The sequence below is a fragment of the Sorex araneus genome, chromosome 6 (genome assembly GCF_027595985.1).
Source record: "Sorex araneus isolate mSorAra2 chromosome 6, mSorAra2.pri, whole genome shotgun sequence".
Lineage (NCBI taxonomy): Eukaryota > Metazoa > Chordata > Mammalia > Eulipotyphla > Soricidae > Sorex > Sorex araneus.
In genome coordinates this window covers 157173915-157194915 of record NC_073307.1, presented here as the reverse complement: position 1 = coordinate 157194915, position 21001 = coordinate 157173915, and the positions used below count along the sequence as shown (strand labels likewise).

General features: G+C 38.0%; 3 protein-coding genes across 3 annotated transcripts; 1 reads left to right on the top strand and 2 right to left on the bottom strand.

The window, feature by feature from the left end:
* Positions 1 to 1769: 1769 nt before the first annotated feature.
* On the bottom strand, positions 1770 to 7591 carry LOC129406048 (olfactory receptor 5AN1-like). Its single transcript, XM_055143793.1, has 3 exons — positions 7532 to 7591; positions 3659 to 3732; positions 1770 to 2718 (listed from the first exon to the last, which is right to left on the bottom strand). Exons 1-3 carry the CDS (start codon positions 7589 to 7591, stop codon positions 1770 to 1772), a joined length of 1083 nt encoding a protein of 360 aa, XP_054999768.1.
* Positions 7592 to 13504: 5913 nt separating this feature from the next.
* On the bottom strand, positions 13505 to 14431 carry LOC129406047 (olfactory receptor 5A1-like). The gene has a single exon (XM_055143792.1). It carries the CDS (start codon positions 14429 to 14431, stop codon positions 13505 to 13507), a length of 927 nt encoding a protein of 308 aa, XP_054999767.1.
* A 4358-nt stretch (positions 14432 to 18789) lies between these two features.
* LOC129406046 (olfactory receptor 5A1-like) lies at positions 18790 to 19749 on the top strand. Its single transcript, XM_055143791.1, has one exon. The coding sequence runs from the start codon at positions 18790 to 18792 to the stop codon at positions 19747 to 19749; it is 960 nt and encodes a 319-aa protein (XP_054999766.1).
* The last annotated feature ends 1252 nt before the right edge of the window (positions 19750 to 21001 follow it).

The window sequence follows — 21001 nt, the reverse complement described above, 5'->3', positions numbered from 1 at the left end:
TCCTTCCTCTCAATCTTTTCCATATGTAAACCCATGAAAGTTTTGACAAAGGCTTCAAATAGCTCTTATAGTCTTTAATTAAGCAGGATAATTTATGTGACTCGTAAATTTGAGACCTTAAAAGATTTTAAAATCGAATAAATCACAAAGGATAATATGGAACTGTAATTGCATCTGCTGTATATTAGTTCAAAACTGGAAAATCTGGAATTAAGTAGTCAATGTGGCTGCACACTCTGCTCTCTTTTAAACCAGACCTCAAGGATCACGACTTTTTATCCTCTTTAGACGGCAAAAGCTGGTCAGAGTTGAAGACCTTGTTTATTCCAGTATCTATTTCCTCTCCTGGGAAATCTTGAGGTTCCAGGAAATAGCATTAAAGTAAATCTAGCCAGTCTACTGTGTCAGTTATATCACTTCATCTAATTACAAATCTCTAGCACAGAAAATATTGACTAGACAATAGGAAAGTGGGCATATCAGTTTTTCATAGTCTGCAATATTGAATGTTCTATTATTCATTTATTACAGAGACCTCTGAGGAAAGTTTCCTCATAATAAACAGAGTTGATTTCTTGAATTATCAGAAATGATTAGTGTGATCCAACTCCCCATGCCAAACAGGCTATATTTTCAACATGTAATGGGATGTTTTAAGTCATACAATATCAGAAACTGTTAGCTATGCCGTGAAATTTGCGTATTCTAAAATCAGAGGTTACCACTGGACACTAGATGCAAGAAACTTAATTATAAGTCAGTGATGGGATCCCATAACTCCTCTTTGTTCTTCAAATCAACATTCTCAAGGACAGTAGAAATGAGGGTCAGGAGAACTGATCCATGGTTGGAAGTTTGCCACCAGTAAGAGGTTGGGGAGAGCAGTTAGGAAAGAGAAGTAACTACTACGACAATGATAGTTGGAAATGATCACTCTGAACAAGAACTGAGTGCTGAAAGGAGGTAAAGGGATAGACATGAGAAGCTTTCAGTACCTGGGTTGAAAAACCATAATGCCCAAGAGGAAAGAGAGAGAGAGAGAGAGGGAGAGAGAGAGAGAGAGAGAGAGAGAGAGAGAGAGAGAGAGAGAGAGAATGAGAGAGGAGAGAATATTTGCCCATAGAGGCAGGTGGTGAGGTGGTGGGTGGGGGCAGGAGGGAAACTGAACATTGCTGGGAAATGTACACTAGTGAAATGTACACATCTTACCCTGATGGAGAGTAGGATGTAGCTGAAACCATGTAAAATGATTAGGACTTGAAGAGGTCTTAGACAAATATTATATATTGACACTGATTTTCCCAGGAAACACTAAGTCAAATGAATAATTTTTTTGGTCTAAAACATATCTCCCATAACAATTTATTCTCATTCAAGTAACAGTGCATACAGCAATCACAAACATGTCTGAGTTATGTTGCATCTTAAGTAGCAAGGGTTTTATCACCTGGTACCTTTGTCAGGTATCAGTATCAGATATTTGAGAGTGAACAAAGATCAACCTCAGAAACAGAAGCAACTCATTTCTAAACCGCAGATTCCCACAAACGTTTTCTGGAAGATTAATACATCCTCATGTAGTTTTAAAATAATGAAAGTCACGAATGAGGGCTATGATGTTTGTGTGGCACTGACTGAGATCTGCGTCCACTTTAGCATATTATTTGTGTTAGAATCTTCTTTATCCAAAGGCATCTGAATTGTGCGACGGTACATTCATGTGTATATTTTTGTTGACTAAGGAATTCTGAAAGACCAGATATGTGACCTCAGCAATACCTTTTCTTTGGAAACTTTTTCATGGCATCTTTTATTTCTCGGTTTCTTAAGCTGTAAATCAAAGGATTCAACATGGGGATCAACACAGTATAGAACACTGATGCGAATCTGTCAAAGGCTGAGGAACTTCCGGTGCTGGAACTCAAGTAGACAAAGATAGCTGAGGTGTAAAAGAGAGTGACGGCTGTCAGGTGAGAAGCACAGGTATTGAAAGCCTTGGCTCTGCCTCTAGCTGAAGTGATCTTTAAGATGGAGAGGACAATATAGATGTAGGATATCATGATAAGTACAACATTTGTTATCCCAAAAATCATTGATAATATAGCCAACATGAGTTGTACAAAGAAAGTGTCCGTGCAGGACAAGATTAACAATTGGGGCATGTCACAGAAGAAGTGATGGATGAGATTGGGACCACAGAAATGGAGCTGAAGTATGGCACACAATTGGGATACAGAACCAGAGAGCGCAGCCAGATAGGATCCCAACACCATCCTCACACAAAGGGTGGGTGACATGATTGATGAGTAGAGAAGTGGATTACAAATGGCAGCATAGCGGTCATAAGCCATGGCTGTCATAAGACAAGACTCAGTCAGTCCCATGGTTGAAAAGACAAAGTACTGAACAGCACAACCCACGAAGGTGATAGTTGGCTGCTCCTGGAAAAATCCAGAGAGCATCTTAGGAGCCGTAGAGGTCACATAGCAGATATCTATAAAGGACAAATTACTGAGGAAGAAGTACATGGGGGTGTGAAGGTGGGCGTTCGTTCTTATTAGTACAATAAGGCACAGATTCCAAGTCAGAGTGGAAATATAGATGAATAGAAATACAACGAAGAGAACTGCTAAGAATTTGGGGAAATCTGAGAATCCTAAGAAGATGAACACAGTGATTTCTGTAATATTATTTCCACCTGTCACTGGGCTGATGCTCCTAAAATCATAAAAATGACAAAAGAATATATTAGTGACTCAGGAGGAATGATAGCATTATAATTTTCCCGTGTGCCATCTTTTCCCCCTCTTTGATTACTGGGAAAGGCTAAATGTTACACTGACCTAATGGATGTACCCCAACTTTTCATCTTGACTGTTTCAAAGTACTTCTTAGTGCTTCAGGTTCTCAATTATTTCATAGTCTAATGGAAATTAAAATATCTATACTTTTAATAGATAAGTTTAAAAAGCGACATCCTATCACTGCTAAAATAAGGTAGAGATGATTGACAAAAATAAATGACATTTAAAAGACTTATAACAATTTAATATATAAATAACTACTCCCTTTTAATATTGAAACCTAAATGGCAATACTTCAGGATAAATATAAAATAACTCCTCTCCCAAATGATCATCTAGAAAGTTTTTAAATATTTCTTCTTTACTTGTCAGAGTCTTTAGAAAGTTTATATTAACTTCTCAAACATTTTCACAAATATATTTAACATACCATGTCCAAATGGCTTGGACAATTATATCAAAATTGATATTGCTGATAATACTTTCTTGGGTTACACATTTATGTACCATATGTTATTAGATAATTTTTGGGAAAATTTCATGTGAACATTCCCAAAAGAAGACTAGTTCAACTCCTAGTCTATTGGTCTACTGATCCCAACTATTGTCTCAATTTTAGAATATTTTTCTTGTTAAGAAACAATATAGTACTGTGATTAAGAGGTTTAGCTCTGAGAGACATCATTAAGAGAGTATATAGGTCAATCTGACCTAATTTTCTTCACCGGGAAAACAAATAACAGTCATTCATAAATAATGACATCATTGTGAAAATCTTAGAACATGGCCATAAGACTGGAACAGAGACTGAGAAGGACCACATTGGAACGGAAGGCAAGCAGTTAAACTCTCACCGTATCTGCTGTGGTAGTGCACCATGCCGTAAGGGCCTTTTCTGATCAACAGTTGTTTTAATAATCCTGATAACCTAGAAAAAATAGCTAAATTCATAGAAATAGAGAACTTGGGTGCCAGAGAAATTGTACAGAGGTTAAGGCACTTGCCTGGCACACAGCTGACCAGGGTTTGTTCCCCAGCACCCCATCTGGTACTTAGAGCCTGCCAGGAGTTTTCCCTGAGCATAGAGCCAGGAGTAAGTGCTGAGCTCTGCTAGGTCCAAAAACAAATTAAACCAAACCAAAAGAATAAGAAATATAGAGCCCCAAATCTCAATCAGGAAGGCATAAAATCTCCATAGATCAATAACAAGTAAGACTACTAGGTCAGTAACCAAAATCTCACATCAAGAGCAAAAAATTCTGGAACAGATATCTTTGTGGTAAATTATACTAAGTATTAAGATAAGAATTCACATCGAATTTCTGTCTTGCCAAAAATTGAGTAAGGATGAATGTATTAAAACAAGGTCAGCATAATGGCCTGTTAAAGGCCATTGAACTGAATGTCAAAGTCAGATATAGACACTTGCACCAAAGTCTTTAGTTTTAAAGACAATATCCCTCATTATTACAGATTTCAAAATTCCCAACAAAATCAGAAAACTGATTTCACTAGCACTTTAAAGGACTACTACACTAAGATCAAGGAGAATTCACTCTGGGATGAAATAATTCAACATGTAAAAATAAATGAATATGATAATCACATTGATAGATAAAACATAAAACACATAATTCCCTTATCAGATACACTGAATGCATTTGACAATATTCATGACACATGAAAAGCCTCCGAAAATTTAGCATGTTAGAACTTATTTCAAAATAATAAAAGTATCTAGTAAGTTAACATCCAGTCTAATCAATGGTAAAAGATTTGAAACTTTTCATTTAAGATCGGGAAAAAGACAGAGGTGATCAATCTCACCTATATTATAGAAAATTAAGTCTTAATCAATGTAAACAACATAAAGAGAAAAGCATTTGCATTGTAAATAAATAATTAAAATAGTCTCTATTGTAGATAACATGATTTGACATGTAAAACATCCTAACTACTGCAGGAACTACTATTAGATCTATCTAATTTAACAAACTTGCAGGATACAAAATCAATATGTATAAATCAGTGGTGTTTCTGTAATGACATGAATAATCTGAAAAAAGAGAACAATTTCATTTATTGACATCAAACACAATAAAATACTTAGGAATAAATTTAAACAAGGAGGTTAATGACCTCTGAAACTAATGCTGTTAGACTTTGAAAAAGGAAGCAGAGATATAAATAATAAGAGTTTATCTTACATTCAAGGGTGGAAATAATTCATACTTTAAGATCATTCACATGATTTAAAGTACATAATAGGTTCAGGGGCTGGAGTGATAGCTCAGTGGGTAGGGCGTTTGCCTTGCATGCGGCCGACCCGGGTTCGAGTCCCAGCATCCCATATGGTCTCCTGAGCTCAGCCAGGGGTAATTCCTGAGTGCAGAGCCAGGAGTGACCCCTGTGCATCGCCGGGTGTGACCCAAAAGCAAATAAATAAATAAATAAAGTACATAATAGATTCAGTGCAACCCTAATCAAGAGTGTAATGACATTTTCACAGAAATAGAACAATCCTATATATTTTTTACATAAGCACAAAAGATCCTGAACAGATGATTCAATCTTGAGAGAGAATAAAGTTGGATTCACTATACATACTGATTTCAGTTTGTATTGCAAAATTACAATAATAGAAACAATTGGACCTGGCATAAATCCAGACACATTAACCAATGGAACAAAATCAGAATTCAGAAATAAAATTATCCTCATGTGGTCAACTAGTATTTTTACAGGGAGCCTAAAATTGAAGAATGTGTGGATGAAGAAAAGAACGTCACTCCATGCACAAAAACTAGATCGTGTCCCAAATGAATTAGGATTACATATAAGCTAATTATAAACTCCTAGAAAATACATAAAACTTTTTGCACTGTTGGTGAGAGTGTAAATTGGTACAGTCACCAAAATCATATATGTGGAAGTTCCTCAGAAATTTAAATATAGAACTATCATATTAATTAATTCCTTTTCTAGGTATATATCCAAAGGAAAGGAAAAATGCAGAATTATATCTACTCATGCTAATTATAGCATTATTTACAAGTCATTTTATTAACTTAAGGGCCCAATTACCAAAGAAATTATCATAAATATGGACAATTAAGATATATGAAAATACATTCATGTATACCATAAAAGTATGTATACATATATTAACAGTATGCATGTGCAATGGAATATTACTTTAGAATGACAAAGGAAATCCTCAGTTCTAATGTATCTTTGACAGCTCTTGAGGATATTATGCTAATAATATAAGGCACTTTATGCTCTCATATATAGGATATAAACTATATCACTGTATCACTGTCATCCCATTGCTCATCCATTTGCTTGAACTGGTTCACTTAGTTGAATATTTTTAACTAGCTAGACAGCTAACAGATCTAGCTAGTCAAAACCTTTTCCAAATATAGGCAGATCTGATTTGCTTATAACCTAGTCATTTGCAAGTTTGTTCAGATTCAACAGTAGTTTTAGAAATCCATGCTGCTGAATGAAGATCAATGAAGATCAATGGAATATAAGGTGGTTAAAAGCAAAAGACTCACCAAACCATTACTGCTTAGAGTGGTGCATTTCTGATATCTGTGTGCCCCATATTAGTGTCTTCAAGATGACAATCAAGAACTACCTGAAAGATGTTCAAGTCCAGTGGAATTGTGTGTGAGTACTTTGTTTTGTATTACAGACTGCTTAGCTTGCCTTTAGTTACTCAAAATTTTTGCATCAAAATTTTTAATTGAAAAGGAACTGCAATTAATTATTATTAAATAAAAACAAAGATTTCAAAGGAAAAACTAATAAAGGGTACTTGTGATATATATAGTTAGGATGAAGATAAAAACATGTTTTATCTTAGTAAAGTCCCCTGAATTAAAAAATATATATTACTTTATTTGGTTTACAATTATTAGATTTTATATCATCTCTTTAGATTTTGAATTATATTTTTATTTTTCATATAAAAAGCTAGAAGGAAAGAGAATTAAAGGTCAAATTCTTAAGAAATTTCAGTGGGGGCTAGAGCAATAGCATAGCAGGTGGGTCATTTGCCTTGCATGTGGCCGACCTGGGTTCAATTTCCAGCATCCCATATAGTGCTCTGAGCATTGCCTGGAGTAATTTCTGAGTGCAGAGCCAGGAGTAACCCCTGTGCATAGCCAGGTGTGATCCAAAAAGCAAAAAATAAAAAAAGAAAGAAAGAAAAGAAATTTCAGAACTTGAATATAGCATCTCCCCCTTTATCACAAAGCAAAAACTTTTAGACCAGGTTTCACTGAAGGTTGAGAATTTGGGAAAGGAAGGAGAATGACAGGAAGATCCCTAGTGTAGGATATAGAAGAGAAATATGGAAGGCTTGAAGGATGCGAGAGAGTGAGAATATAAACCTTGCTTCATTCAGGTCCTACTAGAAGGATCAAATTGTTATTTAAAGAACACAGAATCCACTGTTATCTCTAAGTCTTGCCTTCACATCTTGATCCAGATGCTCCACAAAGACAACATTCTTGGCAAAAGTTGAATTGAGTTTTTGCCAGAGGGATTTTCCGGAAGGTCCCTATTTTCCTCTAAGAAGGGTCTTTTCATGGTCAAGCAATTAAAAAAAAATCAGCCACAACAATAAAGGTGCCCATAGATGAGGGGTACTTTTAAATGTGATATTAAGTGGAGGTGAAAGGAGAAAAGACAGCCAGAGAAAACCCTCCAGATACTTGTTCTCTGTAGTCATGGTTGCCATAGAGTTTTTGACTAATTTCAACATCTTTTTCCATGTCCCTTCTGATTCAATTCCCATCGTCCCTCATGGTCCTATCTAAACTCTTAATTGTATGTTTTATTTTAATGAACTGGTAGTCATTAGAAATGACAGAGCTAGATCATGTGATCTAGCACGTTCAATTTCTGGGTGTGGAATCTAAAATCAATGAAGTTAAAAGATTTTCCGAGTATGATATAGATAGCTTGTAAAAAGGATAGCAATGGATTTAATATGTAAATATTTCCCTGTTTACCAACTGATAGTTTATGTACTTTGTACTTACATTACCTTCTCTTCCAGACCTTAAAAATCATCAAATCATCACTGCAGCTCTTTGAGGTACCCATGCATAATGTATTTAGCATAGGTAAAAATATCAAAGCAATGAGGGCCACAGAAACACTGATGACACTTATAAATGCATGAGTTATTTTGGTTTCAACCATAGATATTGGTACGAGTCAATATGAGTTAAATTCTGACTCATTCACTTACCATTTGAAAGAATCAGCATTGGTACTTCAAAAATTAGACTGATAATAATAAGTATGTTTAAAATATCTTTTTCATCCTAGTATTATTTATAATAGCCATGATCTGGAGACAACATAGATGCTTAACAAAGATTAATACATAAAGATATTGTGGTGTTTACCCAATGAATAGTACTCCAGTCAGAGAAGAGATTATATCTTTTCCCCAGCCCCTCTTTCTTCTACTTTATTGTTTGCTTATAGAAATGCAATGGATTTGTTTACATTGATTTTGTAGCCTGCCACTTTACTGTAAAAGTTTACTGTTTCTTGAATTTTTTTTGGCAGAATAGTCAGGTTTTCCAAGTATGTATTATGTAATTAGCAAAATGTGATAGTTTGACCTTTTTCCAATCTGGATAACATTAATACATATTTCTTGTCTGCTTTCTGTGTCAAGACTTCAAATATTATGTTTGAATAATAGTGGTGAGAGTGAATAACCTTGTTTTGTGCCTAATAATAGAGAAAGACTTTCTGTCCCATTCCAATTGTGCTACCTCACCTCAAAATTGAGCATCTGGGAATCAGTATAGCAGAAGAGTGAAAGGCATCCCATGTTCTCCCTGAATATCCAAAATAATCCTATGAAAGCAGATGAGAGGATTTTCTTCCTCTGTTTTAAATTATAAAACTATAGTGTATATATGAGACTGGAGCGATAGCACAGCAGGGAAGGCATTTGCCTTGCATGTGGCCGACCTAGGATGGATTCCTCTGTCCCTCTTAGAGAGCCCGGCAAACTACCGAAAGTATTCAGACAGCACGGCAGAGCCTGGCAAGCTTCCTGTGGCGTATTCGATATGCCAAAAACAGTAACAAGTCTCACAGTGGAGATGTTACGGTTGCCTGCTCGAGCAAATCAATGAACCATGGGATTACAGTGCTACAGTGATAGTATTTATACACACACACACATACATGCACACATAGCGCTAATTTTTGACAAAGGATTTAGATATATGAAGTCGAGCAAGGAAAGCCTATTCAGCTAATGATACCTGGAAACCTAGTCAGCCACATACAATAAATGAACTCTGACACCTATCTCCCACCATACACAAAGTTCACCATATACCATACACAAAATTCAAATCAATCCAAAATGGACTAGAGACCTTGGTATCAGATCTGATTTAATTAATTATAATCAGGAAAGCAGAGAGACCCCTTCTAGCATTGAATGTATTGGCATTTTCAATGACTCAATGACATTGGTCAAGCAAACAAATAAAAATAAACAAATGGGCTAATATATATATATACAAGATATCTAAATAACTCATAAAATTTAATAACAAAAACCCCAACCCCATAAGAGTGAGGAGAAAAATTGAACCAAAATTTCTTCAGAGAAAGACATACCTATGGTCAATAGTTGTATGAAAAATATTCCTAATCACATATCCTCAGGGAAATGTAAATCAAAATCATGAGATATCACCTCACACCAGTGAGATTGGTACAAGTCAAAAAGATCGGAAGCAGCCAGAGCAGATGGGGCTGTGGAATAAAAGATTTATTCACTGTTGGGAATGTTGACTGGTTCAGCCCTATGGGCTGAAAACATTTGGAGACTTCTCAAAGAATTAAGAATTGGGCTCCCCTATGACATGGCAATTCCACTTCTTGGGATCCACACCAAAAGTCTATAAACACTATTTTAAAAAGACACCCGTTGTTTCTATGCTCATTGTAGATCTATTCACAATAGCCAAAGTCTGGAAACAACCAGCTACAATAGCTAAATTCTGGAAACAACCCACAAACAAATGAGTGGATTCAGGAGTTCTGGTATATATCAACAATGGAATATGACTCAGCTACAAGCAATAATGAAATCACATAATCTGCCTCTATGCGGGTGGATCTAGAGGGTCATGACCTGTGTAAAACACAAAAATAAAAAGAAAGGTGTGGGCGAGGCAAAGAGCGCCTCACCGCACAGGGCCTAGGGCAGCAGCGCTGTCTCTCCCGCCACCTGAGTTCGGTAGCCTCCGGCCGCTTCCCCCACCCCGGGGAGGTTGATGGTGATGATGTGGCAGGCGAAGGAAGGAATGGAGCCAAGATGTTTGGTCTCACTTGCAGTTTATTCCAATCTTCCCTCTATACACTCTCCTCTGGAACTCTCCCCTTGCCCCCTCACACAGCTACCTTAAATCTCCCGAGTCCCCCCATAAGCCTGGGGCTTATGCAAAGGTGTGTTTACAATCCATAGGGGGTAAAGTTCTATCCCTTAGGGGAATGCTTTCACTAGGACAGAATCTCTCTTTCAGCAGGAGGATCCACCCAAGGGCAGAGTCCCATGAATGTGTTTCTCTTCTCCTCAGCCAGCAAACATATAAGAATTCATAATATTAATCATTTTGTATGGACACAATAAGAGATGCATTAAAGCTTATAGAATTGCTCTCCTGGGGCCATCTCAATCTCAGACTACAGTGCTCAGGCCAGAACAGTCTTTCCTATCCCTAGCAGGGTCCTAGTCTCATCATTACTTTTGGATCATGACAGCATTTGTCTATGATCAAGCTCTTAACTTACAGTTAAGAATTAGGCACTTTGGCCAGGCCCATCTCGATGCCAGGGTAGCACATAACTCACCGCCTGCCCTGGATCCTTCCTGTCCCTCGTCGGGACCCTGCTTTTGGGGTGCTAGGAACTGAGGGCAACTGAGGCTTAAGTGGAGAAAGCAGATGCCCGGGAGGGAATAATATTCGAGCCCAATTAAGTCCCAAGTTATAAAAACATAATATTGTCTTCTTGTGTCTATACAAAAAAGACATAGCTTTAAAGTAAATTATTCAAAAGGCATAAAGAGGAGAGAAAGGCAATGTTATAATATTCAGTGTCCTAGGAAGTTCTGACCTTACCAATTAACAGAGTTTGATTAGAGGAAGAGCAGATAAACTGGTAGAAGTGGTTACAGATAAACAAAGGAATGGGAGTGACTCGGGAGCACTTTGATGGGTGTGACTGATAAACCCAAGCTCCTTGGGCAAGGGGAGCAAGGACGAACCAAAGTCAGGCCTAACATATTTAGAGCTATATTCCAACAATGACCTGTTGGTGGTGGGAGTGCTGTTGACACACTGTGTGCATGAAAGCTCTGTCATTAATAGTGTTGTGACTCTTGGTGTCTAAATATAATGGAGGGATGGGAGAAAAAAATCATGCCATTTTCTGCAGATGGAATTGGAGGAAATTATCTTAAGAGAATCAGAAGCAAAAGAAAAGCCGCAGATAATGATACAGATATGTGGAGGATAAGCAAAGCTATACAACTATATCCCAAGATACAGTTCTACTGACTATATCTGATCTGAGAGATGGGACGTCGGGTGGGAATTTGGATGCTGCAACATGTGGGGAGATTTTGGGTTAATGGTGGTGTGTTAAAAATTACAAAGGGTGTGCACACTTGGTAGGGGGAGATGTGATGTGTGTGTTTTGTTCTGTTGTTTGCAGGCTCTTGGGGCGGCGCTTGCTCTCTCTCTCTCTCTCTCTCTCTCTCTCTCTCACCACTCGCGTTCGGTGCTCTTGGGCCTCTGTGTATGGACCGATCAGGATGGCTCCTCCTTGTGCTCTGCTTCTGTGTGTGCCACTGTGCTCTCTTCTGTCCATCTCTCTATCTCTGTCTCTGTCTCTGTAGTCTCTCCTCTGGTCTCTTTCAACCTCTCTCTGTCTCTGCTTCTTCTCTTTTGCTTCTGTGTCTTCTCTCTCCGCTTCTGTGTCTTCTCCTTGCTTCTGTCTTACCTCTGCTTCTGTGTCTTGCCTCTGTCCTCTCTTTCCTGTGTCTTCATCTGTCTGTGTCCTGCTGCCTCTGTCTCTGTCCTGTTGCCTCTTCTTTTGTCTCTGCTGTCTCCTTCTCTTCCCCCACAGTCTTAGTTTATATAGCAATCACATAGGGCAGTGACACAAAGGTGGGTTGAACAATAACAAACCAACAAAGAGGGGTAAGACCACTTCTCCAGGAGATTAACAAAAATCTCATCTAAGAAGATTACTCCAGATTACTAGGAGATCTGCTCAAGTGTGCGGTCCAAACAAGGGTGTGTCGGGGTGTGTCCCTTTCTTCCTTCCTCAGCTAGTAATCCACTGAAACAGTTGTAAATCTACTTCAAATATTTCCAGCAATGTCATTCTGTATGAGCACAGTAAGAGATGTATCAAACTTAAAGTTTGGTTCTTCCTGAGGACATCTCACTATATTTTCTAGACCACAGTCCTCAGGTCAAGTTAGCCTTCCTAACCCCAGCAGGGTCCTAGTCTCGTCGTTACTTTTGGATCATGACAGCATTTGTCTATGACCATGCTCTCAATTTCCAGTTGAGGATTGTGGTGCTTTGGCCTGGCCCATTTTGATGCCAGAGTAGCTCACAGCTTGCCCTGGGTTCCATTCTGTCCCTCGTAGGGACCCTGCATTTGGGTTGCTAGGAACTAAGGGCAACTGAGTTGAGAAAGCAGATGCCTGGGAGTAAATGTTGGAGTCAATCAGCTCCCAAGTTACAAAGCATAGTATTCACTGTCTTCCTGTGTCCATACAGAAAGGACATTGCTTTAAGGTAAACTAAGTTCCCTGCAGCAAGGCTAAAAGGACGAAGTCAATGTTATCCTATAGTGGTGCAGTAGCACTTACTATTGTAAATGTAGAGACTGGTGAGATAGTACAGCTGGCAAGCACTTGCCTTGCATGCAGCTGACCCAAGTTTCATGCCCGGGACCACATCTGGTCCCCTGAGCACCACCAGCTGTACTTCCTGTGTGCAAAGCCAGGAGTAAGCCTTGAACATCCACAGATTGGCCCAACAATCACCTCTCAAATAAGTAAAATAAATGGAAATTAATAAAATACACAACTCATTGTAGAATAAATTGTATGTGCCATATATGCCCCCTGTTTTAATGTTTTAAAAAACATATTATTCTATTCTATTTGCTTTTTTGGCTTTTATCACTCTTCTTCTGTTTCTGTTTAGAATTAAAGTGTTTTATAAAATAATTTTTAATTTTATGAACATAATTATGCATTTTTATTTTTACTGAAGTAATTAGTTAAATAAAAATACAGGAATTAAAAAATGAATAAATAATTTTGTGGCATCCAATACTCTTGTCATTTCTCTAAATGTATGATTAGATCTTTTATTCTCAAACCATAAGACTTTTTCTAGGTCTAATCATGGAAACAAGTGTTTTAACAGGCATAAATGTCAAGGTCACTGCTAAAAAGGATTAATTTTGGTGACTGCTGAGAAAAATGGGCCAAGAAGGAAGGAACCAGGATATTTTATTTTCTCTCCTTAGCTACTCTTTTATCTTCTAAAATGTCACTGAAAAATTCTTAATTTATCTTCCATATAGTGGCGATAATACCTGACCAAATAATATTCCTACTGAGGTAAATGCCATATCCTCTTCATCAGCCTTCTGAGAGCCTCTTTGATCTCCTTGTTCCTCAGACTATAGATCAAAGGGTCCAACATGGGGATGATTATAGCATAGAGCACTGACAAAGCCTTGTCCTGTTTATTGGGGTGGACCGAACTGAGGGCTGTGCCATAGAAGAGTGACACAACTGTGAGGTGGGAGGCACAGGTATTGAAGGCCTTGGCACTGCCCTTGATGGAGGATATTTTCAGGATGGAGGCTGTAATGAAACCATAGGATAACAGGATAAAGACCAAGGAACCGAATCCAATAAATAGAGCTTCCAGAAAAAGAATTATTTGAGTAATGAAGGGACTGGAGCAAGACAAGGCAATAATCTGGGGTAAATTGCAGAAAAAATGTTGAATGGCATTTGATTTACAATAGTAGAGATTAAAGCAAGGGATTGTTTGAAGTAAACTATTAAGGAAACCACTCCCGAGGGCCCCAGCCACCATCTTCTGACAGAACCCAGGCGCCATGATGGTTGTGTACTGGAGAGGGTTACCAATGGCCACGTATCTGTCATAGGCCATGGCGGCCAAGAGGCAACACTCACTCAAAGCCATCCAGCACCCAACGAAATACTGGGTAGCACAGGCAATGAAGGAAATTGTTCTTTCATCTTTGAAGAAATCTGAAAGCATCCTTGGGCTGGTGGAAGAAGAGTAGCAGATGTCTATGAATGAAAGGAAGCTGAGAAAAAAGTACATCGGTGTGTGCAGATGGGAGTCCATTCTGATTAGTAGGATAAGACTAAGGTTCCAGAATATGGTTACAAGATAGATCCCTAGGAATATTGGAAATAGAATAAGCTGCAACTCTTTGTCATCTGTTAGCCCCAGGAGAACAAACATGACCACTGAGGAGTAATTTCTACTCTCATTCATGGGGATTCTTGGTTCCATGTGCTGGAAAATAAAAAGACAAAAGAATAAAACAAAAGACACTTCTTTAATTCAGCAAAGCATAAGACTTGATACAAAATTACAAATCACCACAGTTGAGTTAATCCCTGTTTTCCATGTATAACTGTGGTCTAACCGAACATTTCTCTAACCTAACATTTTAACTCTGCCTTTGGAGGCAAATACAGTCATTGACAAGCTCCAGTATATCATCTAAAATTTCTTCATTTTAAGTTCTCCCATTCCAAATATTTACAGATGTTTAAGAATTATTTTCAGAAAACAATAAATTCATGTCAGGGAGGGTCTATAAGTCTTTAATTTCCTTTCTGTTTTTTAGAAAGTCTCGGTGTACATAAGAGTTATGTAATGGTATTCAGGGACCAGGACGCAGTGAGAAGCAGCTTGAAAACATATGTACGATCAGTATAATTGAAGCTAGATAAACTGCTGAATCGTAAAACAAAATCCAAAGATCCATCATGTCCCCCTTTTTGCCATCACACATTCTATTTAATTCATTCTCTAGAAAAAAAAAGTTAGCTTCCTTTCAGTGATCCTTTTTTCATTTTTCAACTCTTTTGGATCTTTAGTTTCCACCTCCAGAAAAGCATAACATGGCTATTTGAATTCTCAAGTCAAGCTTGTGTCAATTCTTGGTTCTCAGACGACACACTAGGAACACTAAATTCTTACAAAGAATAATGGTCTGAACTCATATAATGTTTTGGATATTTAAGCAATATACATGGCAATTAGGAAACGTGGCAAAATATCTGGAAGTCCTTTTTCGTTCTTTTTTTCCCCTTCTATGTGATCAGTATAGGGAAGGCAAGCAGATATTCAGGACAAATATAAATAAGCAAAAGAATGTTTTTGCAGCGGGCAATGTTCTCTTCAATATGTTGTGAATGTTACTTTCTCCAGATGACTATTAGAATAACTTCCATCCTGTTGCTCATCGATTTGCTCGAGCAGGCACCAGTAATGTCTTCATTGTGAGAATTGTTGTTACTGTTTTGGGCATATCTAATACACCAGGGGTAACTTGTGAGGCTCTGCCGTGTGGGCTGGACACTCTCAGTAGCTTGCCTGGCTCTCTGAGAGGGACGGAGGAATCGAACCTGGGTTGGCCACATACAAGGCAAACGCCTTACCCACTGTGCTATAGTTCCAAATAAAATTTTATTAGACAAGCTTAAACTGTGAGCAAAATTACGGAAAATTTTAAGGTAGAATATAGCTAATACCTGTATCCTCGAAGTTGTATAGATGGAAACAAGCAGAAGTCCTAGGGACACTGGAGAAAAATTATGAATTAATAAAGTAAACTATGTCTATGAACTACATACATGTGTCAATCATTCAGAATGTCTTCATTTTCCACAACCTTTGTCCAGTCTTAGTCCAAAAGTGAATTAAAGAGTAAATCTCCACAGAATTATAAGTAAATCTCCACTGATAGGTAAAGTTAAAGCATTTTTCCCCCAGATAATGAGTAATTTCTTCTTGACAAACTGTAAAAAAGAATTAAGACTTATGCAGTGGCTAATAACAAATGAAAATAAAAATGTCTTCCATCAATATGAATGAGAAATAATAGCAAATAGATAATGAATTCCTGATCCCAGACTTAAGTTAGTATTTCCCACAGTAAGACTCAGTGGAGGGATTTTTTTTTCAAATAAGAAAGTTACATTCTTATCATTATCACAATAATCAATAATCATTACAAATAAAATACTCATTGATTATCCATAACATATTCTAATTTCTCCATATGTTGAAGAAGATAATAAAAAATTTAGTAATATACATCTAGTTCAGTAATATATACCTGCTATCTAGTATTCTGAAAATTGATTCTATATTTGTTTTATATTTCTCTGGAGTACAATTATATATGCTGAATTATTGTGTTCTACCCAGCATATCAGAAATATAGGCTTGTATATCCTTACCGAGTTTCAATTAATTATATATAATTTTCAGCAAATTTGTTCAGATTAATCTATAATGTGTCAATAATTGGTGATTTAGCTCAATAACTGAATTAAAAATATCAATGATAATAGCTTATATTCCCCCTAGATGTTACAATTTATTTTTTTCAAGGGGTCATTTTGAGAATCTTTTTATATTCCATCATACTTTTAATGTCTTATTTAAACACATTAAAATAATTTAAACAGTATTGTTAAATAATTTAGTGCATTTTTGAAAATTTGATCTATAATTTTATTTCTTATGCTTATACTACTTGTCTTACACTATTTTTGCTCAGCATACTCTGTGTGTTAAGTAATACTGTCATATTAAATTCATGTATTGTACTTTTAAATTTTTTCTGTGAAAACTGTGCTCATCAAACAGAGCATCATTGAATGGAATAAAGAGGAGGACTATATATAATATAAGGGCAGTGGTAAGAGTTTGGGTCACTTTGGTGGTGTTGAGATACAATAACTGTATGCACCAAAACCAAAAATGTAACAAGAATGTACCATTGTCTTATCTGAGCAGTGTTTTTGGGTCATTAGGGTAGATGCCAAGAAGTGGAGGATAGAGCATGATGTGTGTTTTAAGAACATAAACATAGAATAAAGTTTTAGATTAAAGTTAAGATTCAGTAAATAACCTAGCAGAACTACCTTAGTGTATTGAATGAATGAGCATTAGAGAATTTGCATAAGTATCACTGTATCACTGTCATCCCATTGATCATCAATTTTTTTGAGCAGGCACCAGTAACGTCTCCATTCATCCTAACCCTGAGATTTTTGCAGAATCGCTTTACATGTTCTTCCCAGCGGTCCCTCATTGGAGGCCTTTTCAGGATAAGGTGAATGAGACCCATCATTGTTACTGTATTTGACATATTGAATACACCACGGAGAGCTTGCCAGGCTCAGCAGTGTGGGCAGGATGCTCTCCGTACCTTGCCAGGTTCTCTGAGAGGGAGAACTAGGCTATAAGAGGTTGCACTGCTGCGGATGTGGCCACACACTTCTGGGAGCATTGTTTTATAGTCTCTGAATCTTGGCCTTTGATGGGATTACATGGGGGGGGCAGTTTGTGGATGTGGCTTCCAAGCTACTGGAAAATGGGGGTTCTGGGTGGAGGAGGCCCAGTCCAAGCAGGCTTATAGACCTCAGACCCGGGTCCTGCACACCTGGGTTCCTCTGCCGGTTCCTTCACCCATGAGGCTTGTTCGAACGTGTGGAGAGGGGCCTTGAACATGGTTGTGGCTGGGTTCCGGAGGTCTCCGGCTGCCTGGGCTCTGCTCAGGGCCGAGAGGGAAACTCAACTCGCCTGCTCCTAGGGGCCCTGGTGAAGACAGCTAGATGCGGGGGCAAGAGACTCTGCATCCTCTCTTCAAAGAGCATTGTTTTATAGTCTCTGGATCTTGGCTGTTGATGGGATTACATGGTGCCAGAGGCAGTCTGTGGGTGTGGCTGCTAAACTACTGGAAAATGGGGGGTTTGGGTGGAGGAATTATGACTTGCAATATAGGTACTGAAAGGTATCATGTATGTCCCTATACCTTCTTTCATTACACAGTTCTTTCTGGAGCGATCATTTCCAGCTATCATTGTCATAGTGGTCTTTTCTCTGTCCTAACGGCCCTCCCTACTACCTCTTGCTGTGAAAAGCTTCCAAACATGAACCAGTTCTCCTCGCCCTTATTTCTACTCTCCTTGAGTATTATTCTCATACTATTTTTTAAATTCCACAAATGAGTGCAATCATTCTATGTCTGTCCCTCTCCTTCAGACTCATTTCACTTAGCATGGTACTCTCCATGTCCATCCATTTATAATCCACAAATTCTCACAGCAGTGTACAAGAAATGAAATTTAGTTAAGAGAATTGTTCAGTTAAGGTGTATTATAGGAGAGAGTGGAGAGGAGGAATGAGAGAGATGGAGAGAGAGAAAAAAAGAGAGAGAAGGAGAGTGAGAGAGAAAAAGATAGAGAGAAGAAAAGTGCTTCCTACAGAGGCAGGAAAATGCTTCCTATAGAGGCAGGCTGGGGGGCTGGGAACAGGGGAGGAAAACTGGACACTGGTTGTGAGAAATGTACACTGGTGACAGGACTGATGTTGGAACATTGTGTGACTCAAACCCAGTCACAAACAACTTTGTAACTGTATATCTCATAGTGAGTCAATTAAAAAAAAAATAAAAATAAAATAGATAACTATACGTGGGAGACATAAACTAACTCAATGATGAGGATTCAATATTAAGTATCTGGTCTAATACATGACTGAAAAATGAGAAACACCTGTGTTGTATTTTGTGAATGAAGTCGTTTTTTTTATCATCTCCCTTTCTGCAGATGGATCCAAGCCACTCAACGGAAGGGAATAGAAATTACACCTCAGTGGTTGTATTTGTTTTCCTAGGACTCACACATGAAAAGGAGCTGCAACTGATTCTCTTTCCAGTCTTCCTAGGGATCTATCTTGTGACCTTCTTGTGGAACCTTGGTATCATCCTCCTAATCAGGATGGACTCCCACCTGCAAACAACTATGTACTTTTTTCTCAGCGTTCTGTCTTTTATTGACATCTGTTATTCTTCTTCCATCAGCCCAAGTATGCTTTCAGATTTCTTTAAAGATGAAAAAACGATTTCCTTCATTGGCTGTGCCACCCAGTATTTTTGTGTGTGCTGGATGGCTCTGTCTGAGTGTTGCCTCTTGGCCGCCATGGCCTATGACAGATACGTGGCCATTGGTAATCCTCTACAGTACTCGACCATCATGGCGCCTGAATTCTGTCAGAAGATGGTTGCTGGGGCCCTTGGAACTGGTTTCCTCTGTAGCTTACTTGAAATAATCTCTTGCTTTAATCTCGACTACTGTGGGCCAAATATCATTCAACATTTCTTTTGTAATTTACCCCAGATTGTTACCTTGTCTTGCTCTGATCCTTCCATCACTCAAATGATTATTTTTCTTGTCGCTCTGCTTGTTGGATTCGGTTCTTTGCTCAGTATCCTGTTATCCTACAGTTTCATTGCTGCTTCCATCCTAAAAATATCCTCGGTGAAAGGTAGCGCCAAGGCCTTCAATACCTGTGCCTCCCACCTGGCAGTTGTGACCCTTTATTATGGCACAGCCCTGGCTGTGTACATGCGTCCTACTTCTTGTCACCCCGATAAGCAGGACACGGTACTGTCAGTGTTCTATATTATCATTATTCCCGTGTTAAATCCTCTAATCTATAGTCTGAGGAATAAGGAGATAAAAGAGGCTCTGAGGAGGGTGATGAAGAAGGTGAGACATTTGCCCTAATAGAATAATGTCTGGACAGATATCCTGAGCACCGTAAAAGAGACAGTTAAGAATGTGTGACATTTCTTAGTTATAATAATATCCTATATTATTATAATAGTTATAATAATATCCTATTAAGAAAGTGAAACTTGGTTTTCTTGGTTCCTGTTTCCATTGATTCATTCTCACCAAAATTAATGTGCCTCAACTACTACCATTGATACAGATGCCTATTTAAGCATCGGTCTCCATGACTAGATTTAGGTAGATAAAGACCCATAGAAATGGAAAGTTAGGTAAATGACAAGATATTTAATTGAATTGCCCTTTTGTTTCGTTTATTTTCTATATGTCTTTATATTTGATTGTTCAACACATATAGTTTACTGAAATTATTTTAGCTAAATATGTGAAAGTTGAAATAATGAGAAAAAACTTTAATCCCACAGGAACAGACAAAGTGTGGAAGAAAAAAGGGGGCGGGATGGGGGAGAACTAAGGAAGGAAGAGTGACAAAGATATTTGTCTGTATGTATTTTTTTCTTTTTGTGTCACACCCGATGATGCACAGGGGTTATTCCTGGCTCATGTACTCAGAAATTACTCCTGCAGTGCTCCGGGGACCATATGGGATGTTGGAAATTGAAGCCAGGTCGACCACATGCAAGGAAAACGCCCTTCTAGCTGTGCTATTGCTGTGCTATTCTTTAAAAAAATCAGGGAGAGTCATGGAAAAGTAAAGGGGTTCTCTTAAAATCAAGATCAGAAAGTTCCCAGCATCCAGAAAGAGGAATTGGTATCAATTTCTCCACATAGATGTGCCTAGGACTTGCTTCATGGTTGATTCCCAAAGACTGTACAAGATTTCATGCTTGTGCTGGACAACATCTAGCAAGGTAGTATCTGGGTCCCATCCAGAGATTTGATGTTTCCAGAAGTTTTACTCCAAAGTTTGAACAGGAATCAGAAGAACAAGTACAATTTAAAATTTGGGGTGTTTTCACCAGGACAATAATTTTTTTTTTGCCTTTGCCAATACTTAATGTCTGTGTGTATCTGTGTGTGTGTGTGTGTGTGTGTGTGTGTGTGTGTGTGGTGGGAGTGATGGTACAGTGAGAACTCTAAGTTTCTGTTACCTGAGTCAATAACATATTACCTTGTCTCATTTTTGATTTTACAAGTACTAAACTTATGATTGGAACAATAAATTTTATAGAGATTACCCAAATTTATTCTCATTGTATATTTACATTTCTTCACAGCATTGTCA